The sequence below is a fragment of the Podarcis pityusensis genome (assembly GCF_964106645.2).
Source record: "Podarcis pityusensis genome assembly, chromosome: Z".
NCBI lineage: Eukaryota > Metazoa > Chordata > Lepidosauria > Squamata > Lacertidae > Podarcis > Podarcis pityusensis.
The window spans coordinates 29,664,315-29,681,005 of record NC_138044.1 but is presented as its reverse complement, the minus strand read 5'-3'; the positions used below and the strand labels follow the sequence as shown (position 1 = coordinate 29,681,005).

The 16,691-nt window shown below is 42.1% G+C and overlaps 1 protein-coding gene and 1 long non-coding RNA gene across 12 annotated transcripts in view; one reads left to right on the top strand and one right to left on the bottom strand.

Annotated features, from left to right (window-relative positions):
* Positions 1 to 1,604: 1,604 nt before the first annotated feature.
* On the bottom strand, positions 1,605 to 5,023 carry LOC308468868. 3 transcript variants are annotated; one of them, XR_013981907.1, is made up of 2 exons: positions 4,953 to 5,023; positions 1,605 to 2,963 (listed from the first exon to the last, which is right to left on the bottom strand). It is a non-coding gene; the product is annotated as an uncharacterized lncRNA (long non-coding RNA). The 3 variants fall into 3 exon arrangements; XR_013981908.1 differs by lacking the exon at positions 4,953 to 5,023 and adding an exon at positions 4,914 to 4,939; XR_013981909.1 differs by lacking the exon at positions 4,953 to 5,023 and adding an exon at positions 3,622 to 3,752.
* HDX (highly divergent homeobox) overlaps positions 3,939 to 16,691 on the top strand; it is a 51,938-nt gene continuing 39,185 nt past the window's right edge. The window contains exons 1-3 of one of the 9 annotated variants that reach the window (XM_080991256.1): positions 3,944 to 4,612; positions 13,565 to 13,711; positions 15,295 to 16,419. In XM_080991256.1, the coding sequence (XP_080847382.1) occupies positions 13,565 to 13,711; positions 15,295 to 16,419 (1,272 nt within the window). In that variant the 5' untranslated portion in view covers positions 3,944 to 4,612. Of the gene's footprint in view, positions 4,613 to 4,637; positions 4,821 to 5,086; positions 5,363 to 5,405; positions 5,587 to 13,564; positions 13,712 to 15,294; positions 16,420 to 16,691 lie in introns of those variants that run through there. The other 8 variants (XM_080991257.1, XM_080991255.1, XM_080991258.1 and 5 more) reach the window with 8 other exon arrangements.

Below are 16,691 nucleotides of genomic sequence, written 5' to 3'. Positions count from 1 at the left end.
TTGGATACAGGGCAAATATTGGCCCACCTAGAAATCTCTAGTAAAAGATGACAGCCCACCCATGACACTGAAACATAGGAATTGTGGCAGCATTTATTTGTCTCCCTGTGTGCAAAGTTTAGCAGTGCTTTTTTTTCCTAGAAAAAAAGGTGTCAGGACTCACTGTCCAAAAATGGCCAGAGGAGGGACAGCCAAGTGGACAAAAGGGAGAAGCACTCTGCACATGCTCATGGAAGGAGGCAGCAGGGCTGCTCCCCAAAGCAGGGCAGGAGGCACTGATGCTCTGGTTGGAGAGGGTTGGAGAGCCCTGCCCTCCCTCAGTGGGAGAGGAAGGGACTGTGGTACTGCAGAGGGAGGCAAGCAGAGCAGGGAAGCCTTGGGCAAAAATGAGGTTCGTACCCCCTCAAAAAAAGCACTGAAGTTTAGTATTATTATTTTATTTTATAATGTATGTAAAACAGAGAGAACAATTAACAGCAGATAAAAATGAAAAGATGAAAAACAAAACTATAAAATAGGCACAAGGAATGAGTATGTGCACGAGTTAAAAAAGCAAAGTCCAATTAAATACTATAAATGCTATCAGATTGTCAAAGATAGTTCCAGATTTGCCAGGCTTGTGATTGGGATTGTCATGAAAATGATGGTTCCATTGTTTATGTCATTAAAAATTGCCAACTCAAATAAAAAGTGTCTGGAGGTTCTAGACCTTGCCAAAATCTCAAATTGTGTGTGATTTTCTCCATTATTACAGTACTTTTCCATGTTTAGGGTTTTTTATCTTTAAAATAAGGTTAAAAATCTGGGGGCGTCTTATAAATGGATAGTGCATATGGCCATTTTCTAAACTTGGAGTCCTCAAAAGTAGGGGGAGTCTTATACATGGGGGCGTATTATACACGGAAATATATGGCAATTCCAGACTGAGTGGTACCAAGTATACAGTGTAAGATTGTGAGCCATTTCCCATTGAGTTGCAATTACTATTCATGCAGCCAAGATCATACTGTATATAAAACCAAGTCTTTTGGTAATATATTTACATTAAATTATAAAAAATATTCAGCAACAGTAATTTTGGACTGCAGACAGAAGTTTCTTTAGTAATATTTATCATTTCTCTCCAAATTAAATTCCAAAAATCTTGCACCAACTGACACTCCCACCATAAATGATTGTAAGTACCAAGTTCATAGCAGTCCTTCCCATGATTAGGTGATATAGAAGAAAACATTTTTGACATTTGCAAAGGAGTGTGATACCACCTGTGTAATACATTTAAGGGGCTTTCCCTAAGAGAACTGGAAAAAGATTTTAAGGGTTGCGATTCCCAAATCTGATTCCAATCCTTGGGAAGAATGTGTGTGCCAGCATCTAGTTCCTATATATTTTTTAAGGGGTTCCATACATCCCTATGTTACGTTAAGCAATTTAGTGTACAATTTACAAACTAATCCTTTTCCTCTTCTAGCATTTGTACTTAATTAATTTTCAGAATGTGTTAAGGGTCTCAAGAGCTCATTTTTTTTTACATATTCTTTTATAATTAAACTATGACTTTTATTAAAATAAATACAGTTTGTGTTAAGATTAGATAAAATTCATTCAATCAATCAATCTCCTTTATTGGCATAGAAAAAGTGCATCGTATACATGGATCAGAACACAACACAGTTAACGAAACATAGTAGGAAATACTTTAGGATAAAACTGTACAAAAAGGAAAAAAGGAAAATGATTGTTTTAATTTTCTGTTTTTCTACTCTATTTTTATGCTGTGAACTGCCCTGAGATCTACGGATGAAGTGTGATATACAAAATTAATAAAATATAAAAATGTAACTCATCATCCACAGCCATTCCCAATGCTTGCTAGGATGGGAGGATTCCATTGTTGAATTAGCTAGGCAAGTTACGATCCAAGTATGGTCGTTAGTATAACAAAGGACACTTCTTTTCCTCCTTCTGGTTTATGTTTTTATTTAGATTCCTTTTTTTTCTTTGATGAAAAGATATTGGATATCTGATATTAATCTTTGTATATTTTCTTTCTAACCTTAATAAACTTTATTGGGAAAAGCGTAACAAAGAACATTGCTCTGTAACACAGTGCAATGTTGGACGCCCTTCCTCACCTGGCTAGTAGTAAGAAAGACAAAAGCCAGAGTGTGTGTGAGCTAGGCTGGAAGCAAGCAGAAGCCAGAGAATGAGAGCCATGCTTGATTGCTTCTGGAATCCAAAGCTGTGACTTTGGGAGAAGCAAGTCCTTCCAGGGGGTGGATGTTGTGAGCCCCTCCATCGTAGGCTCAGGTTGTACATATGTGTAAGTAAACCATATATCTTAAAGACAACATAGTCTCTGCTGTCCCTTATTCCAAGGAAAACAAACCCGTGGTACGTGCCTGGAACTGCAACAATATTTTAGCATTTCAAACATCTCCCATGCTGAATAGCAGTGACTTCAGCACCTGCACTGAATGAAGAGCTCAAGATTTATACTCAGTAGGGGCAGCTCCAGGGGATGGCAGTTGCTGTATCTCACCTTCTCCCAATGCATATGTTACTTATGAAAATGCTTTGAGACCATAATGGTTCAGGAAATATAGACTTTTATATTTTATATTACAGAAGGAATGTGTTTTGTTTATGGCTAGCTTGGCTTCCTTATTGCTTTTTAACTATGAAGTCCTGTGCTGCTTAGAAGCATGCATGCTCTTTCTCTTCACAGAAGGGACACAGCAAGCCCAGTCAGCTATTCTGGGAATCCGATCCTTATCCACAGGGTTTAGGATCCAGCAGATCACAAGTCTCAGCTCTTGTTCCCAAATGCCCTCTTTGGTTTTTGTTTTTTTTGCTGGTTAGTGCTGATGATAGCTTAGTGCTTGTTTGGGTAAAGCTAGGACCTCCACTGAAGAGAGCCTCTCCAACAATCAGCATTTAGGTGGATAGATTAGAATTGCAGCCTGAAAAAGACAACATTGAAATAAGATAATAGTAAAGGCACAAGCATTTAAACATGAGTAGAACACAACTATCAAAATTAATAGCACTTCAGTAACTTATGTGAGGGTTATGTTCCAAGGATCATGCCTAAAGTCAAAACCCATTGAGTTGTAGAGTCAAGATGCTGATGAAATTCTAATGAATATATTTTCTTTTAAAAAAATAAATAAATAGCGAATTGCTGCAGAAATGTGGAGAGCTAACAAAACTGCAATCAATAGACCTGCCCGTCGCTAGCTCGGAATCAGGCTACAAACCAAAACCCATATATGAAGGTAAGTTCCATTGAATTCAACAGGATTTACTCAGAGTAGATATGGCTTAAGTTTGCTGCTGTAGACACAGTACCATGAGAAAATATTTCAAATTTTGCCTAGGATGGCAGTCTTAATCTTATTAGCTGCTTTGGGAACAGCATTTGGGGTTGAAGGTGTGGGATACAAATCTGAGAAATGCGATAGTGTGGTTACTTCTGAGTAGACACTGATAAAACTATCAGAGCTGGCCCATCCATGAAGCAAAGTGAGGCAACTGCCTCAGGAGGCAGGATCCACAGAGGCAACAGATCCTGGGGTAGATCTCTATTCCCCCTTGTTCCTGGTATAGATCTAAACTCACCCCTTCTTCCTTGGAAGGGAGCCATTCTGTGGTTCGCCTCAGGGGTCAAAATTTCTTAGGTCTGGCCCTGGAGGCTGTGCTGTTAATTAGCCATTATGAAGTGTAGAGAAGTTACCACAACTTGATGTCGCTGTCAACAGCAGCAGTGTTCCAGATCTGCTACTCTTGAGAGCACCAGTGCCTGTCTTTAAATCTGATTTATTTATTCACCAAAAAACAGCTTTTAAAGCCATGGTTGGAAAGTGCCTCACAACTATTGCAAACTATGTTACAGCAACTTTTGTCACATTTTAGATCGTTTTGAGATGTAATGGCAATTCGGAATTTTGTAGTTCATTTCAGTTATGTGTGTATAATGAAAAAGTGAGGTCTTTTTAGCAAGCAAAACCTAACAGGCCGGTGTTTGCTGTTCTATGCTTGTGATGACTTCAAATCTTGACCAGGGAAGCAGGAATCACTATTCTCTGCGTTTTGTCCCCTCAGGTGTTGTGTTTGTCTGAACGCTTGACACGCGGGCAGCGCCGCCTACTACCTCAGCTCCCGCTTTCCAGGTCTTTCTCCCGTCAGACAGAATCCCGGTGAATATCTCTTCAATCCCAAACGCCGCCGTTCCCCGAACCGGTCAGCCCTCCCTCCGTCCCTTGGCCAAGCTGGTTCATCAAGAGACTCGCCACGGACGCTCCTCCTCTCCGTTATCCCCCATACACGGCCGCCCTCCACTCTCCCGCCTTCCAAGCGGGGGCTGTTCCTTAGATCAGGCTCTACCCCCCCGGGGGGGAGATTGAGAGGCGGGGGCACAGAGACTGTCCCGGCCAGCGCTGATCTCAAGCTCCGATTGGCCGCTGTCTACGCTGACGTCACGATCATGATGAGAATTAATGATCGGAGGCGCTGATTTCATTGTGTGACGCCGGGACCGACCCAGCCGAAACCGGCTGAATTCGGAGCCCTGGGCCCCCCCGGACCAGCCCCGCCTGCCCCACAGAGCACGGTGGGTTCGGCGGCAGGGGATCGGGCGCAGGGGGGGGGAGGGGCGCGATCGGCGCGCGGGGGCCGAGTGAGGAAGATCGTGGGGAGGGGGAGAAGGGCGGCGGTGTGAGGACTTGACGGGCGGCCTCTTCGATGGCCTGTGGGGGCTGCGATCGAGGAAGACGCTGCCCCCTCCCCCGCGCTATCACTTCTTGGCTGAAGGCTTTGAGGTGAGGGGGGAGGAGCCGGGGAATCGAGATCGAGGGAGGGAAGGAAAGGAAGGGGGGGGGGACACAAAAAAACTCCCGAGCCTCGGCTTCAACCTGGAGCTCGCGGACCATAACTCGGGGGCGCATGCGCACCTGAGCATTCGGTTGATCTGCGGCAGGAGACGCCAGCGTGATCAGCCCCCTTGCGCGAACTTGGAGGCGCTTACGCGCTGCGCGCGAGTATAAAACGAGGCGCTTGTGCGCATGCCCTTGGGCGGAGAGCGAGGCGGGGCTGAGAAGACGAAGTCGTGCCAGCGGTAGCCCAGGTTTTGGAAAAGCAGCGTCTTGGGCAGTGCTGTTTCTGCCACCAAAGGGCAGCACTGCTCAGCTTTTAGCACGCTGCTTGCTGTTGGGGTTTGCGGCGCACCTCGAGAATGTCTCGGATTTTTCAATCCAAAAAGGGGCGCGGGAAACGCGCCTCGAAAATTGATCGGATTTTAGAATCCATAGCGCCCGACGGAGTTTTCGATCCCAACAGCCCAAATCCTCCAATATTTGAAAATGTACGCATGCGTAGTGGCAGGTTTAGTTGCTAAAACTACGAGTTACAGAAGTTGCACAAGGAGTAGGCAGAGAAGCAAAGTTTGTGCAAGTTGTAGGGAAAAGGAATAGGCGTTTGTGCCTGCTTGGCTTGCCTATGCGTCTGCCGTGTAAAAAGTCGAACCTGGTGGTGGTGTATAATTGGTGGTGGTGTGCCTCCTGTAACGCTAGTCTAACTTTTTTGTTGGTAAGAATGCGAGTTTTCATCTTCATTAATATGTATATGTGTTTTGAAAATTGCAACTTATGGGGGAGAGTGCAGGACAATAGTTGCATTTGGCAGGTGTTGGCAATGAAGAAAAGAAAATGGGGAGTTGCTAATGGTTTGTCTGTGAACACAGTCAAGTGTTCTTATGTCATGTGTGTCTTCAGCTTTTCCCAAAGTAAATGTTCATGAAGGCAAATGTAATGTACAGTGGTACCTCGGGTTAAGAACTGAATTTGTTCTGGAGGTCCATTCTTAACCTGAAACTGTTCTTAACCTGAAGCACCACTTTAGCAAATGGGGCCTCCTGCTGCCGCCGTGCCGCTGCTGCACGATTTCTTTTCTCATCCTGAAGCAAAGTTCTTAACCCGAGGTACTATTTCTGGGTTAGCAGAGTCTGTAACCTGAAGTGGCTGTAACCTGAAGCGGCTTTAACCCGAGGTACCACTGTATTTGCTTCATAATGTGGTATACAGTGGTACCTCGGGTTACATACGCTTCAGGTTACAGACTCCGCTAACCCAGAAATAGTACCTCAGGTTAAGAACTTTGCTTTAGGTTGAGAACAGAAATCGTGCAGTGGCAGCGCAGCGGCAGCGGGAGACCCCATTAGCTAAAGTGGTGCTTCAGGTTAAGAACAGTTTCAGGTTAAGAACGGACCTCCAGAACGAATTAAGTACATAACCAGAGGTACCACTGTATAGTGATCTTTGTGGTGGTGAGGTGGTATTTTTGCAAAAAAGGTTATCAGTTGTGATCTTGAGACAGGTGCATCTTAGGGCTGATGAGATAAATGCCTAGGAATCTTCTTCATGCAGTGTCTAAGGGAGCATATTGTTGCTTGTCAGGAAAAAACAAAATGTGCATGGTGGTGTGGTATGTTACAAGTATGTAGCCAGGATGTAGTCCAGGAGAAAAAGCAATTTGGTTCCAGAAATTCATTCAGATAGTGCATATAAAATATAACTGATAGAAGTCTACAGGACGCGGCATTATTGTGCGACAACAGTCCAAATCCAGTGATCTCCAGATGCTGGAGATGTTAGATGTCTAGGCATTTTCACTTGGTTGCAAGGGGTCGAAAGCCAGGAGCAAAATGCCCCTGGCTAATTTTGAATACTGCTCACCACTCCTTTTATCCTCACAACAACTCTGCGAAGTAGGTTGGTTAGGATGACTGTCCCAAGGTCACCCAGTGAGCTTTATTACTGAGTGGGGATTTCAATCCTGGTCTCCCTAGTCCAACATTTAACCACCAGACTCTGTTTTTGTCCCATGGAAATTGCAAGTGGATATTCAATTTCCCAGTTAAACCAGAACTTCAGATATGGAAGGACTTCTGTATGGCCATACCTGGTGTTAAGATGTGAAGGTTAAGAAAATCCCTCAGCACTGTTCATGCAAGGTCAGGTATTTTGTGTGATCATGCGTTTGGTATTCCTATTCTCAGTGCTGGATAAGAAGTACCAGAGTTAGTGTGTTTGATCAAACACATATATCTGCTGTAACATCACACAGTCTTTGTTGTTGTTGTTTAGTCGTTTAGTCGTGTCCGACTCTTCATGACCCTATGGACCAGAGCACGCCAGGCACTCCTGTCTTCCACTGCCTCCCACAGTTTGGTCAAACTCATGTTGGTAGCTTCGAGAACACCGTCCAACCATCTCGTCCTCTGTACTTGTCTTTACCCATTTATAATGGCATTAAGTTTTGTGCACCAGATTTAATCTTGTCAGGTGCAGTAAGTAGTATCTGACATTCATATCCATATATCATTTTGATCATAGGTGACTAACCTCCAGACACTGAATTTCGACTCCCAATATTTATTAGTAAAAATAGCTACATGTAGCAATTTCATTAAAAATGCAAATATGTTGCACAACAAATATAAAAATTCTAGAAACCAAATCACAGATCACTAACCATAAGACTTCCCCTCCCTTTCTCTTTTATTGTCTACATAAGCCTAGTGATATAGAAAAAAAAATCAGTAAACTGATGTTGCCTACTGCATTCTACAAGACTGGGCTGATGACACTGAAAGCTTGTGTTGACATCAGATGAGTCTCACCTACTTGCAGTGCAACCATAGACACTCTTGGCAGATGATTTCAGTGGTCAAGTTGCAATTAATATAAGAGCCACAAACCTGGTAGCAGGTGGCAAGCAGTGCAGATGTTTTCATGATGTCATCTATTGTCAGCTATCTACCTTCATCAACATTCCAGCTGCCACATTCTGTACCAGCTAGAGCTTTTGGACCAAACCCAAGGGTAGCCCCACATAGAACGCAATGTAGTAATCCAGCCTCTGGGTTAACCATGCCTCTGGCTTAGCCATTCTGACTTGTGCTGATGAGAACTGTTGAGTCCAATAACACCTTGAGGTCCATAGGTTAGTCACCCCTTGATTCTAAGCTGTGTGCATTTAAAGAAAATGATGGTCTCTAAAGAATCCTGGGGACTATACTGTTTGAATGGTGCTAGGTGTTCTAGTTGTGAGTGGTAAACTACAGTTCCCAGGATTATTTGGTCATGCACTTTAAATGTGTGTTGCGTTTTTAGGTGATTTAAGCAACCAGCTTTTCTGAAAAAGAAAAGCACACACTAATCTGAGGATCTGCAACATGCACATCTTTGCAAATGACAATGGTCCTTTTTCAGCAATAGTAGCCATACAAATAGCTATTGCTGATATCCTTCTTTGAGCCTCAGAATAATTTGTGGACTAGCATCCACTGATGAATTATATCTTGCTTCACATATTAGAGAGATAAGCCAACTAGCATTCTTCTGGGGTCTTTATCAGCAAGGTGGTATTTTTTTGCTATTGATTTTTCCCTGCATTACTTTGTTCTCTGGCTGTAGTTGGAAGTCTCTTTAATGAGTGTCCACTTCATATGCAGTTATTGACTTTTCATTCAAAACTAGTACATTTCTCTATGGGGAAAAAATGGAGCCAACAAGTACTTCCAATGTCCAGGTTGATGGTACCAATGGATTGATAAAGGCTTCTAAAAAGGAACTTGCCATTCTTTTGGGCTTACAAGTATAGGTTTTGCTAACCCATTAATTGCTAGAAAATGTACACGTTACCATGGAGGTAGCTACGAAGATGGCAGCAACCACTGCTCAAAGTTACGTGAGCTGTAGGCCTAAATACCATTGAAACAAATGAGATTTACTCTGGTGCATATTTGATTAGACTTTGTTTGCTGGTCCCTCTGCCTTTTCCAAGTCAACTGTTTTGGAGCTATGTCTAACCTTGTTATGAAACATGTAGCACAATTGCTTTTAACTCATTTCTATAGCCAACATTACTCTTGCTATCAGGTTAAATCTAAGCTGTTGTGTATGTTGTTAAATCTAACACATAATGAAGTATTGTCTCAAGTTAGAATGCTGTGTCCATTTATTTGGAAATCAACCTTGTTGAAGGCCTTTAGTTCAGTGGTAGAGCACAGGATTCATCTGCAAGAGGTCCAAGGTTCAATCCCTGGCACCTGCATTTAAAAGGACCAGGTTGGACAGGTGTGGGGAACATTTGGTCCTACACATGTTGCTGAACGACTCCACCCATCTGACCAATCACCAGAGATGATGGGAGGAGTTGTTCAGTAGCATCTGGAAGGACAGAGGTTCCCCAGACCTGAAGTAGGAGGTGGTAAGAAACATCTCTGCCCAAAACTTTGGAGAGTTGTTGCAAGACAGAGTACACAATGCTAGGGATGATAGAATCCTGCTTCCTATATTTCTGTTTAGGAAAGTGAGTAGACCTGTTAAGAACGCTTTAGTTTTAGATCTATGCTTACTACGGGCTAGGAGCTGTTATAGTGTGTGTGAGGATACAGTTTGTGGTTAAATATGTGGCAGTTTTTCCTCTTTGGTATTTAATTTTAATTTTTAATTTTTTTGCATTTGAGCCACATATAAATGGTTTGTGAGAAATAATAATTCACCTAGCAATCATTTAAAAAAAAATATTTATTAAGTTTTCCATTTTAATAATCCAATAAAAACACATTAAAACATTCCAAATTACAATACAATAAAAAAGCCAAATATAAATGCCAAATTATGTATCTTTGGGTGTCTTCCCATGCTCTGAATTTCATGAAATGCTGATCATCTAAATATCACATAGCATTTCTTAGTTAGTCAATAAACCATTCCGATGTTAATCCTTCATTTAATTTTCATTTATTTTTGCAACCACTGGTCTGTTCAACTTTTGCCTTCGTAATTCTGGATGAAATATTTTCCCTGTTGTTATCCACACTTCAGCAATTTCAGTTTCAGTTTCTGCTCACAGGAGCCATAATATTCCACATCCCAAACCCTGGGCAGAAATCTGAAATTCCCCTCTGTAATCTCGCTCCATCTCCCAACATGCTGGTACCTCTGCAGAAACACATTAACTCCAGTCCGGAATTCTTTCCATCTTCCACTGAGGGTAGCTGCCAGAATCTTCACCCAGTCAGTATTACAGTGGAACCTCGGGTTGCGAAAGTGATCTGTGTGGGAGGCACATTCGCAACCCGCAGCACCGCGTCCACGCACGTGTGGATCACGATTTGGCGCTTCTGTGCATGCACGAGTGCCGAAACCCGGAAGCAACCCGTTCTGGTACTTCCGGGTTCGGCGCGGTGCACAACCCGAAATCATATAACCTGAAGTATCTGTAACCCGAGGTACCACTGTATATTTAAATCACAACGGCAGCAAAATGCTCTTTCAGGCCCGCTTGCGTATTTCAAACAGTTGCCCTTCGGGGGAGGTTTATCAGGTAAAACTACAAGTACAAATTGAGTAGTCCCCCTGGGGCTATACAATTAATCCATCAGTTAATTCAACAAGCGGGTTAGTCCTTTGTGATGTTATTCTTGCTCCTCATCGACGCTACTTTCGTTTTCTGCTCACAGGGATAATTTTAACTGTGTCACAGTCCACCATTAATCCTGGGCAGATATCTAGAATTCTCCTCTTTGGTCTCCTGCTAACGAGATGGTGCCTCCCCACTAACTCAGTAACTCCAATCAGGAATTCCTTTCATCTTTCCCTTAATGGTCATTGCCAGAATCATAGTCAAAATTTCACAAAGTTTATTTCGCATGTAGCTTAGCGCCCACTCATATATTTCAAACAGTTGTCCTTTAGTTACGACGAAAGTCTTTCTCCACATCAAATCCTTCTCAGTGGCTGGTTAAATTAGTAAATTATTTTATCTCTGCTAGTTCAGAGCATGCCTGTTAAATAAGTCTGAATTTTTATCTTAAGAAACTGGTGTCCTCTGCTCATGGCGCCAGCTTTGAGGAGATGCCAAGATGTGCAGTGCATTGCACCCAGCGCCCCCTGCATTTCTTCAGGATGGGCAGCAGGTATCAGATGATCTGGGGGTGGCCTGCTCCTCCCAGCCCTGGTGGGGGGGCCTTTGGGAGGACAATTACTCCCATATTATCCTTGTCTGCACGAAAGGGCTGCACTGTTATGGGCACAGCCATTCACCATGGCAGCCAAACAGGAAGTCCAATAATTCACCTAGCAATCTTATTTCCTAACACATAGTAGCCTTCATATACTCCTATGTTTGAATAGATTAGCACTAGTAGAGCAGATGTGGTTGTTAAAGTAAATGTTCCATCCATGGAGCAGAAGGTTTGGGCAAAATTTCGTTTTTAGCTAAATATTCTTATATATCAATATATCACAATGTCTGAAATGGGAATGGAACTATGTAGAATGGAACTATGTAGAACGGAGCAATGTCCTGGCAACTGCTATTAATTAGGAGTCTAAAACTGGTAATTTTTTACTTACCTTTAACATACTGTTACAGTATAGATAATTTTTAAATTAGCATATTTTCTCTAAAATTAGAGGTGTAGAAGTACAGCAAGAAGCAGTTAGAAACTCAGGTATCTTTCATACAAGATACTCTTTCTATTTGAGTATCCATTTTAGACACTCTATTTTTTTTTAAATGATATTTATTAAGAGTTTAAAAATTACAGAAAAAAGAAAAAAATAACAATAAAAAAGAAAGAACAATAACAAAACATATAAAACATATAAAAGCAATACAACAATACAGCAAAAAAGAAAAACAAAGAAGAAACTAAAACAAACATCCAATATTCCATATCTTTACCTTTCCTTTACTTGTTTCATCGACCTCCTCACACCTCCTTTTTTTTGTATTCTAGTTCCATTCACTATTTCAGCAAGTTCTTCCCATCTTTCTCAATTTTTGTTCTATAATTTATCTTAACGGTCTAACCTTGAATTTTTTCATTTTAACCCATTATCAATCAGCTTTTACTTAATTCTTTGTTGCATTTCTACTAAAACCATGTAACTTCATTCCAGCATCCTTCTAACACCATTTTAGACACTCTATACAGGGCCCAGAACAGACTCTTCCTGCAGGAACTTCGCATGACTTAATCTGCTTTTCTTGAGCTGGATGATATACATTAACTTCAACAACCTTAATATGCTCCATGCTTTTTCAGAGCCATTATTTTTACTGTTTGGGTAACTCATTCTTGCATTTATATGACCATAAAATGTGATCTGTATATCAGTTCTACTTGTCCTGTAAGTTGTTATACAGTGGTACCTCTGGTTGCGAATGGGATCCGTTCCAGAGGCCCGTTTGCAACATGAAAAGAGTGCAACCCGCAGTGGCGCGTCTGCACACGGGTTGCGATTCGCCACTTCTGCACATGCTCATGACGTCATTTTGCGCTTCTGTGCATGCGCAAGTGGCGAAACCCGGAAGTAACCTTTTCTGGTACTTCCAGGTTGCCGCGGGACGTAACCTGAAATAAAGTAACATGAAGCGGACGTAACATGAGGTATGACTGTACAGGCTTTGTAATATATGCAGCACTTTAGTAGAAACTTTGGGTTTAGCTTTTTCTATGTTTGCTTAAATTTGCACAAAAATAATAGTTTCTGGGGAACCTCTTGTAGTTTTTCCTGCACTTTGTTAGATTTATGTGGGATTCCCAAGCAGTCACCCATCCAGATACTGTGCAGAACCAGAACTGCCCGGCTTCAGAAATGGCAAGTTTTTAGTCACTTTCAGGTGTTGGAAAGGGAAATCAAGATACCTCCACAGTGATACTTTATAACTAGGCAAGTCCATGTGACTGAAGAGAAGGCTGAAACATTTGAGAAGGGTCCTTATGCTTTTGGTCCTGGGCTCTGAGGGCAACATTTTTTGCCCTTCCACATACATAGATGTGTATAGAAGGACTGTAGCTCAGTGATAAAGCACCTGCTCTTCATGCAAAATGTCCCAGGTTCAATCCCTGGCATCTCCAGGTAGATCTAGAAAAGCACCCTAGGGCCACCGCTGTCCAGAGTTGTTCCTGGTGTAGCATAATGTGGCTTTGTACATTCTCATATACTTACAAGTTCAATGATAGCAAGCCAGCTATATCATATCAGATAAGCTGTGGCTCTTTCATTGAAGTATATTACAGAGATCCCTTGCTGCAATGTCTGCAAGATGGAACAAATCTCCCCCCTGTTCCCAGTCTGTGCAATCAAGTATGCCCCAGATTGCAAGCAATTTCTTTTTTCCAATAGAACTCAGTGGAAACTATTAAGAACCAAGACCGCCTCAGCTTCATAGCCTTGTTTGGTGTCCCACTTCTTGGACATTCTTGAATGTGGCTGAGAGACAGAATCCATTCCTGAATGCCTACAAACATGATTCTATCAACAACCCGCCTAGTTATTTTAAAAATGTGGCAGTTCTCTGATTCTTGTATGTATTAATATTTTTGTATGATTAAGAAAACTGATAGCAGATAAACCAGAATATAATAGAGCTCAGTCCACTGTAGTTTTCTATTTGCTTGGATAAGTGAGCACCTGCTTTAAAAAACAATAATAATCTGCAAGTCTTAAATTATTCCAATTTTCATAGTATCTTCTTTTATTTTTAGATGAATCTGCGTTCTGTATTTACTGCAGAACAACAAAGGATATTGCAGCGTTATTATGAAAATGGAATGACAAATCAGAGTAAAAATTGCTTTCAGCTCATATTACAGTGTGCACAAGAAACTAAGCTGGACTTCAGTGTAGTCAGGGTAAGTACTCAGGTCTTCCATGCTAAAATTTGCATAACAGTTTATCAAATGCACTTGTTTTGCTTCTTTATCTGCAGGGGACATGGAGCTATTAAGAAACCAAAAAGCTCCTTTCCCCAATATAACTTGTGCTTTGTCCCCCCGCCCCCATGACAGCTCGTTATAGTCTTGCCTGTTGTTTGAGATAGTGCTATGAAGTGCTTTCATCTTGTCCAAACAACTTAAGTCTCTTTAGCATCTGAAGTTAGGGCTTTTGTTGAAATTCTGGCTTTTGTAGATGTTTGAAAATTTTCTTTCATCTTTTTAACTTGGATGTTTGATTATTATTATTTCAAACAAGATTGTGTGAAGTATGTAAGGGACACTTCACACATTACATTGGGGTGCAGTTACATTGATGCTTTGTAGATTTATGCCTACAAATTAAGTGTAACAAATATGCCTTTGTAAGCACCTGTATCATACAGCTATGCTTGTCAGGAGATCATTATTGGCTACAGTTCCCTGTTGAGTGTATGCTTGGTGGCTTTGCCTCCTCCTTATGGGTGCCTTGGTAGAAAGATGGTATATAAATGCAGTAAATAAAAGAAATAAAGGCTCTGAAACAGTGTGAAATGAATCTGAAACAGTAGTTTAATTGCATTAGTTCGCACTACATTAGTAAAATGTTGTGGTTTAATTTAGTTTCTGCTAAAACAGGAGTGGGTGGGCAATTAAGTTCATTCTATGGTAAGACAACCCCCCCCCCTTTCTCAACTGATGAGGAAGACGCTGGGGACATTTTAGCCATTTTATGAAATTCTTGATCTGATTTGGATATTAGGAAGATTCCTGGTATATGTGTTGTGGCTCTTACAATTTGTGATAATCTTCTTTAAGAATTTCTTTTGAGTTGACCTCACTTGTTCTTATGAGTGGCGGGGTAAATGCTAAGTCCTTGTAGTTCTAGGTGAGGACAGTACCAGGAAAGTACCAGCTGCCTTGGAATATTTTTTTCAGCCATGTACATTGCAGTGCGTTGTTCAGGGGCCTTGCTTGGAACTATTATGTATCTATTATGCTGAAGAAATGATAGAATATACTCTGATAGCAGGACCAGCATGTTCTTCAGGCCCCAACTGTTCAATAGCAAAAGTTCGATTTTCAGAAATGGGTAGATGGAGATCTTTGCAGCATGGTTGTAAACATTAGGAGGTGGTGATGTGTGCGCATCAAGCTGCTATTAAAGGTACAGTCACAGAGGACAGTTCAAAGGTTTACTTCTCAGTGTCCAGAAATATTAGAGTTCAGTATTGATCCTTCCTCCTCCTTGGAGAAGGAAAAGATAAAGAGACAGAAAGTTATGGTGGAAAGGGCCTGGGTGGGGGGAGACGAATCTTGCACTCTGGTGGCTTGTTTATGGGCAAGGGCATGTGGTATATAAGCAACAGCTGGAAAATTGCAAGTGGTAGTTAATAGTAAAGGTAGAAGTCACTCATGTGTCTCATTCATTCACTTTTTTAGTCTTTGTACTGTGATACTCTGGACTGAATGAAATGAATTTGAGTTGGATCCTTTGCTGATGAACTCTTTTGTGTTTGCAGACCTGGGTTGGCAACAAAAGAAGGAAGATGAGCAGCAAGAATGTTGTGGATTCTGGAGGCACCCCATCAGGGACTGTTGCCAGCACATTGAACATACCTACAATGACGAATGTCCGAAGCCTAGCCAACCTTGCTTCCCCCCAAACCCAACAGGCATCTTGGACGTCCTCCAACAACGATGTCATGGTAACCGGTGTATACACCCCAGCCAGATCTTCTCACAGGCTGGTGTCCACTAAGCAGTCCAGTGCATCGGTGAGTGATCTGCATAAAAATTCTCTTCCAAGGCCACAAACAAAAAGTGAACCTGAGTTTCAGCGGCAGCAGATTGCAGTGGCGCAGCAAGCCCCCCACTGTAAAAATGCTTCTCTGTTCCTGGGAGAAAAGACTATTATCCTGTCAAGGCAAACAAGTGTGCTAAATTCAGCAAATTCTATTTATGACCATGCTAAGAAAAGCTATGGTGGTTCTTCAGTTCAGACTGCAGAGTTGGTTTTACCTCAGAAGCCCATGTTGTGCCACAGACCAAGCAAAGTGGAACAGATGGGATGTCAAAGGTTACCGAAACCAGAGCATCCGATCCTAGCCTCACATGTGCCATCTGGGCAAAGGGCCAGCATTAGAGATCCTTCCTGCAGCACACACAATGTGGAAATTCGAGAGGTTTTTTCCTTGGCTGTTACCGATCAACCTCAGAGAATCCTGGGAGGAAATACTCAGAAGCCATCGTCCTCTTCTTCTGCAGATGGCAGTTATTTGTCCATTGCCATGGAAACGGGGGATGTCGACGATGAGTATGCTAGAGAGGAAGAATTGGCATCAATGGGTGCCCAGATACAGAATAACCCCCGACTAAGGGGCACATCCCTCATGGTGGAGAACCCAGGCACAGGCCTACCAGGGTCAGGCAGAAGTGTTGGCTGCAGTTCACACTTGGTTAATTCCAGGGACTTGCACAACAGTACCCCGTATCATAACAGAGACTACCACTTGCCTCCACGTACCTCCTTGCATACTATGTCCAGCACACTATATAGCAGTTCTTATCCATCAAGAGGTAATCTGTCTTCTCATTCTGCAGCTTCCAATCAACGAAGGCTGTCTCAAAACCAAAATAATTACCAGGTAATTGGAGTTCCTCCTACGTTTTAATGCTTGTGCTTTGACATCGTCTTCTGTTTTGTTGATGTTGTTGTAAACCGGGAGTTCCAGCAAGTTCACTGTGCAGTGAATTACAGCTGCTTTATGCATTTCTTGCCAAGGAAACACCTTGAATCATTATGCATTCTATTCCATGATTTTGGACACCTTATCCTCTGCACCAATACATGAAGCTGCAAAGTCTTGCTGTATAGTGGAGCCATAGGTGTGACAGCCATAAGGTTCTCCTGCATGTG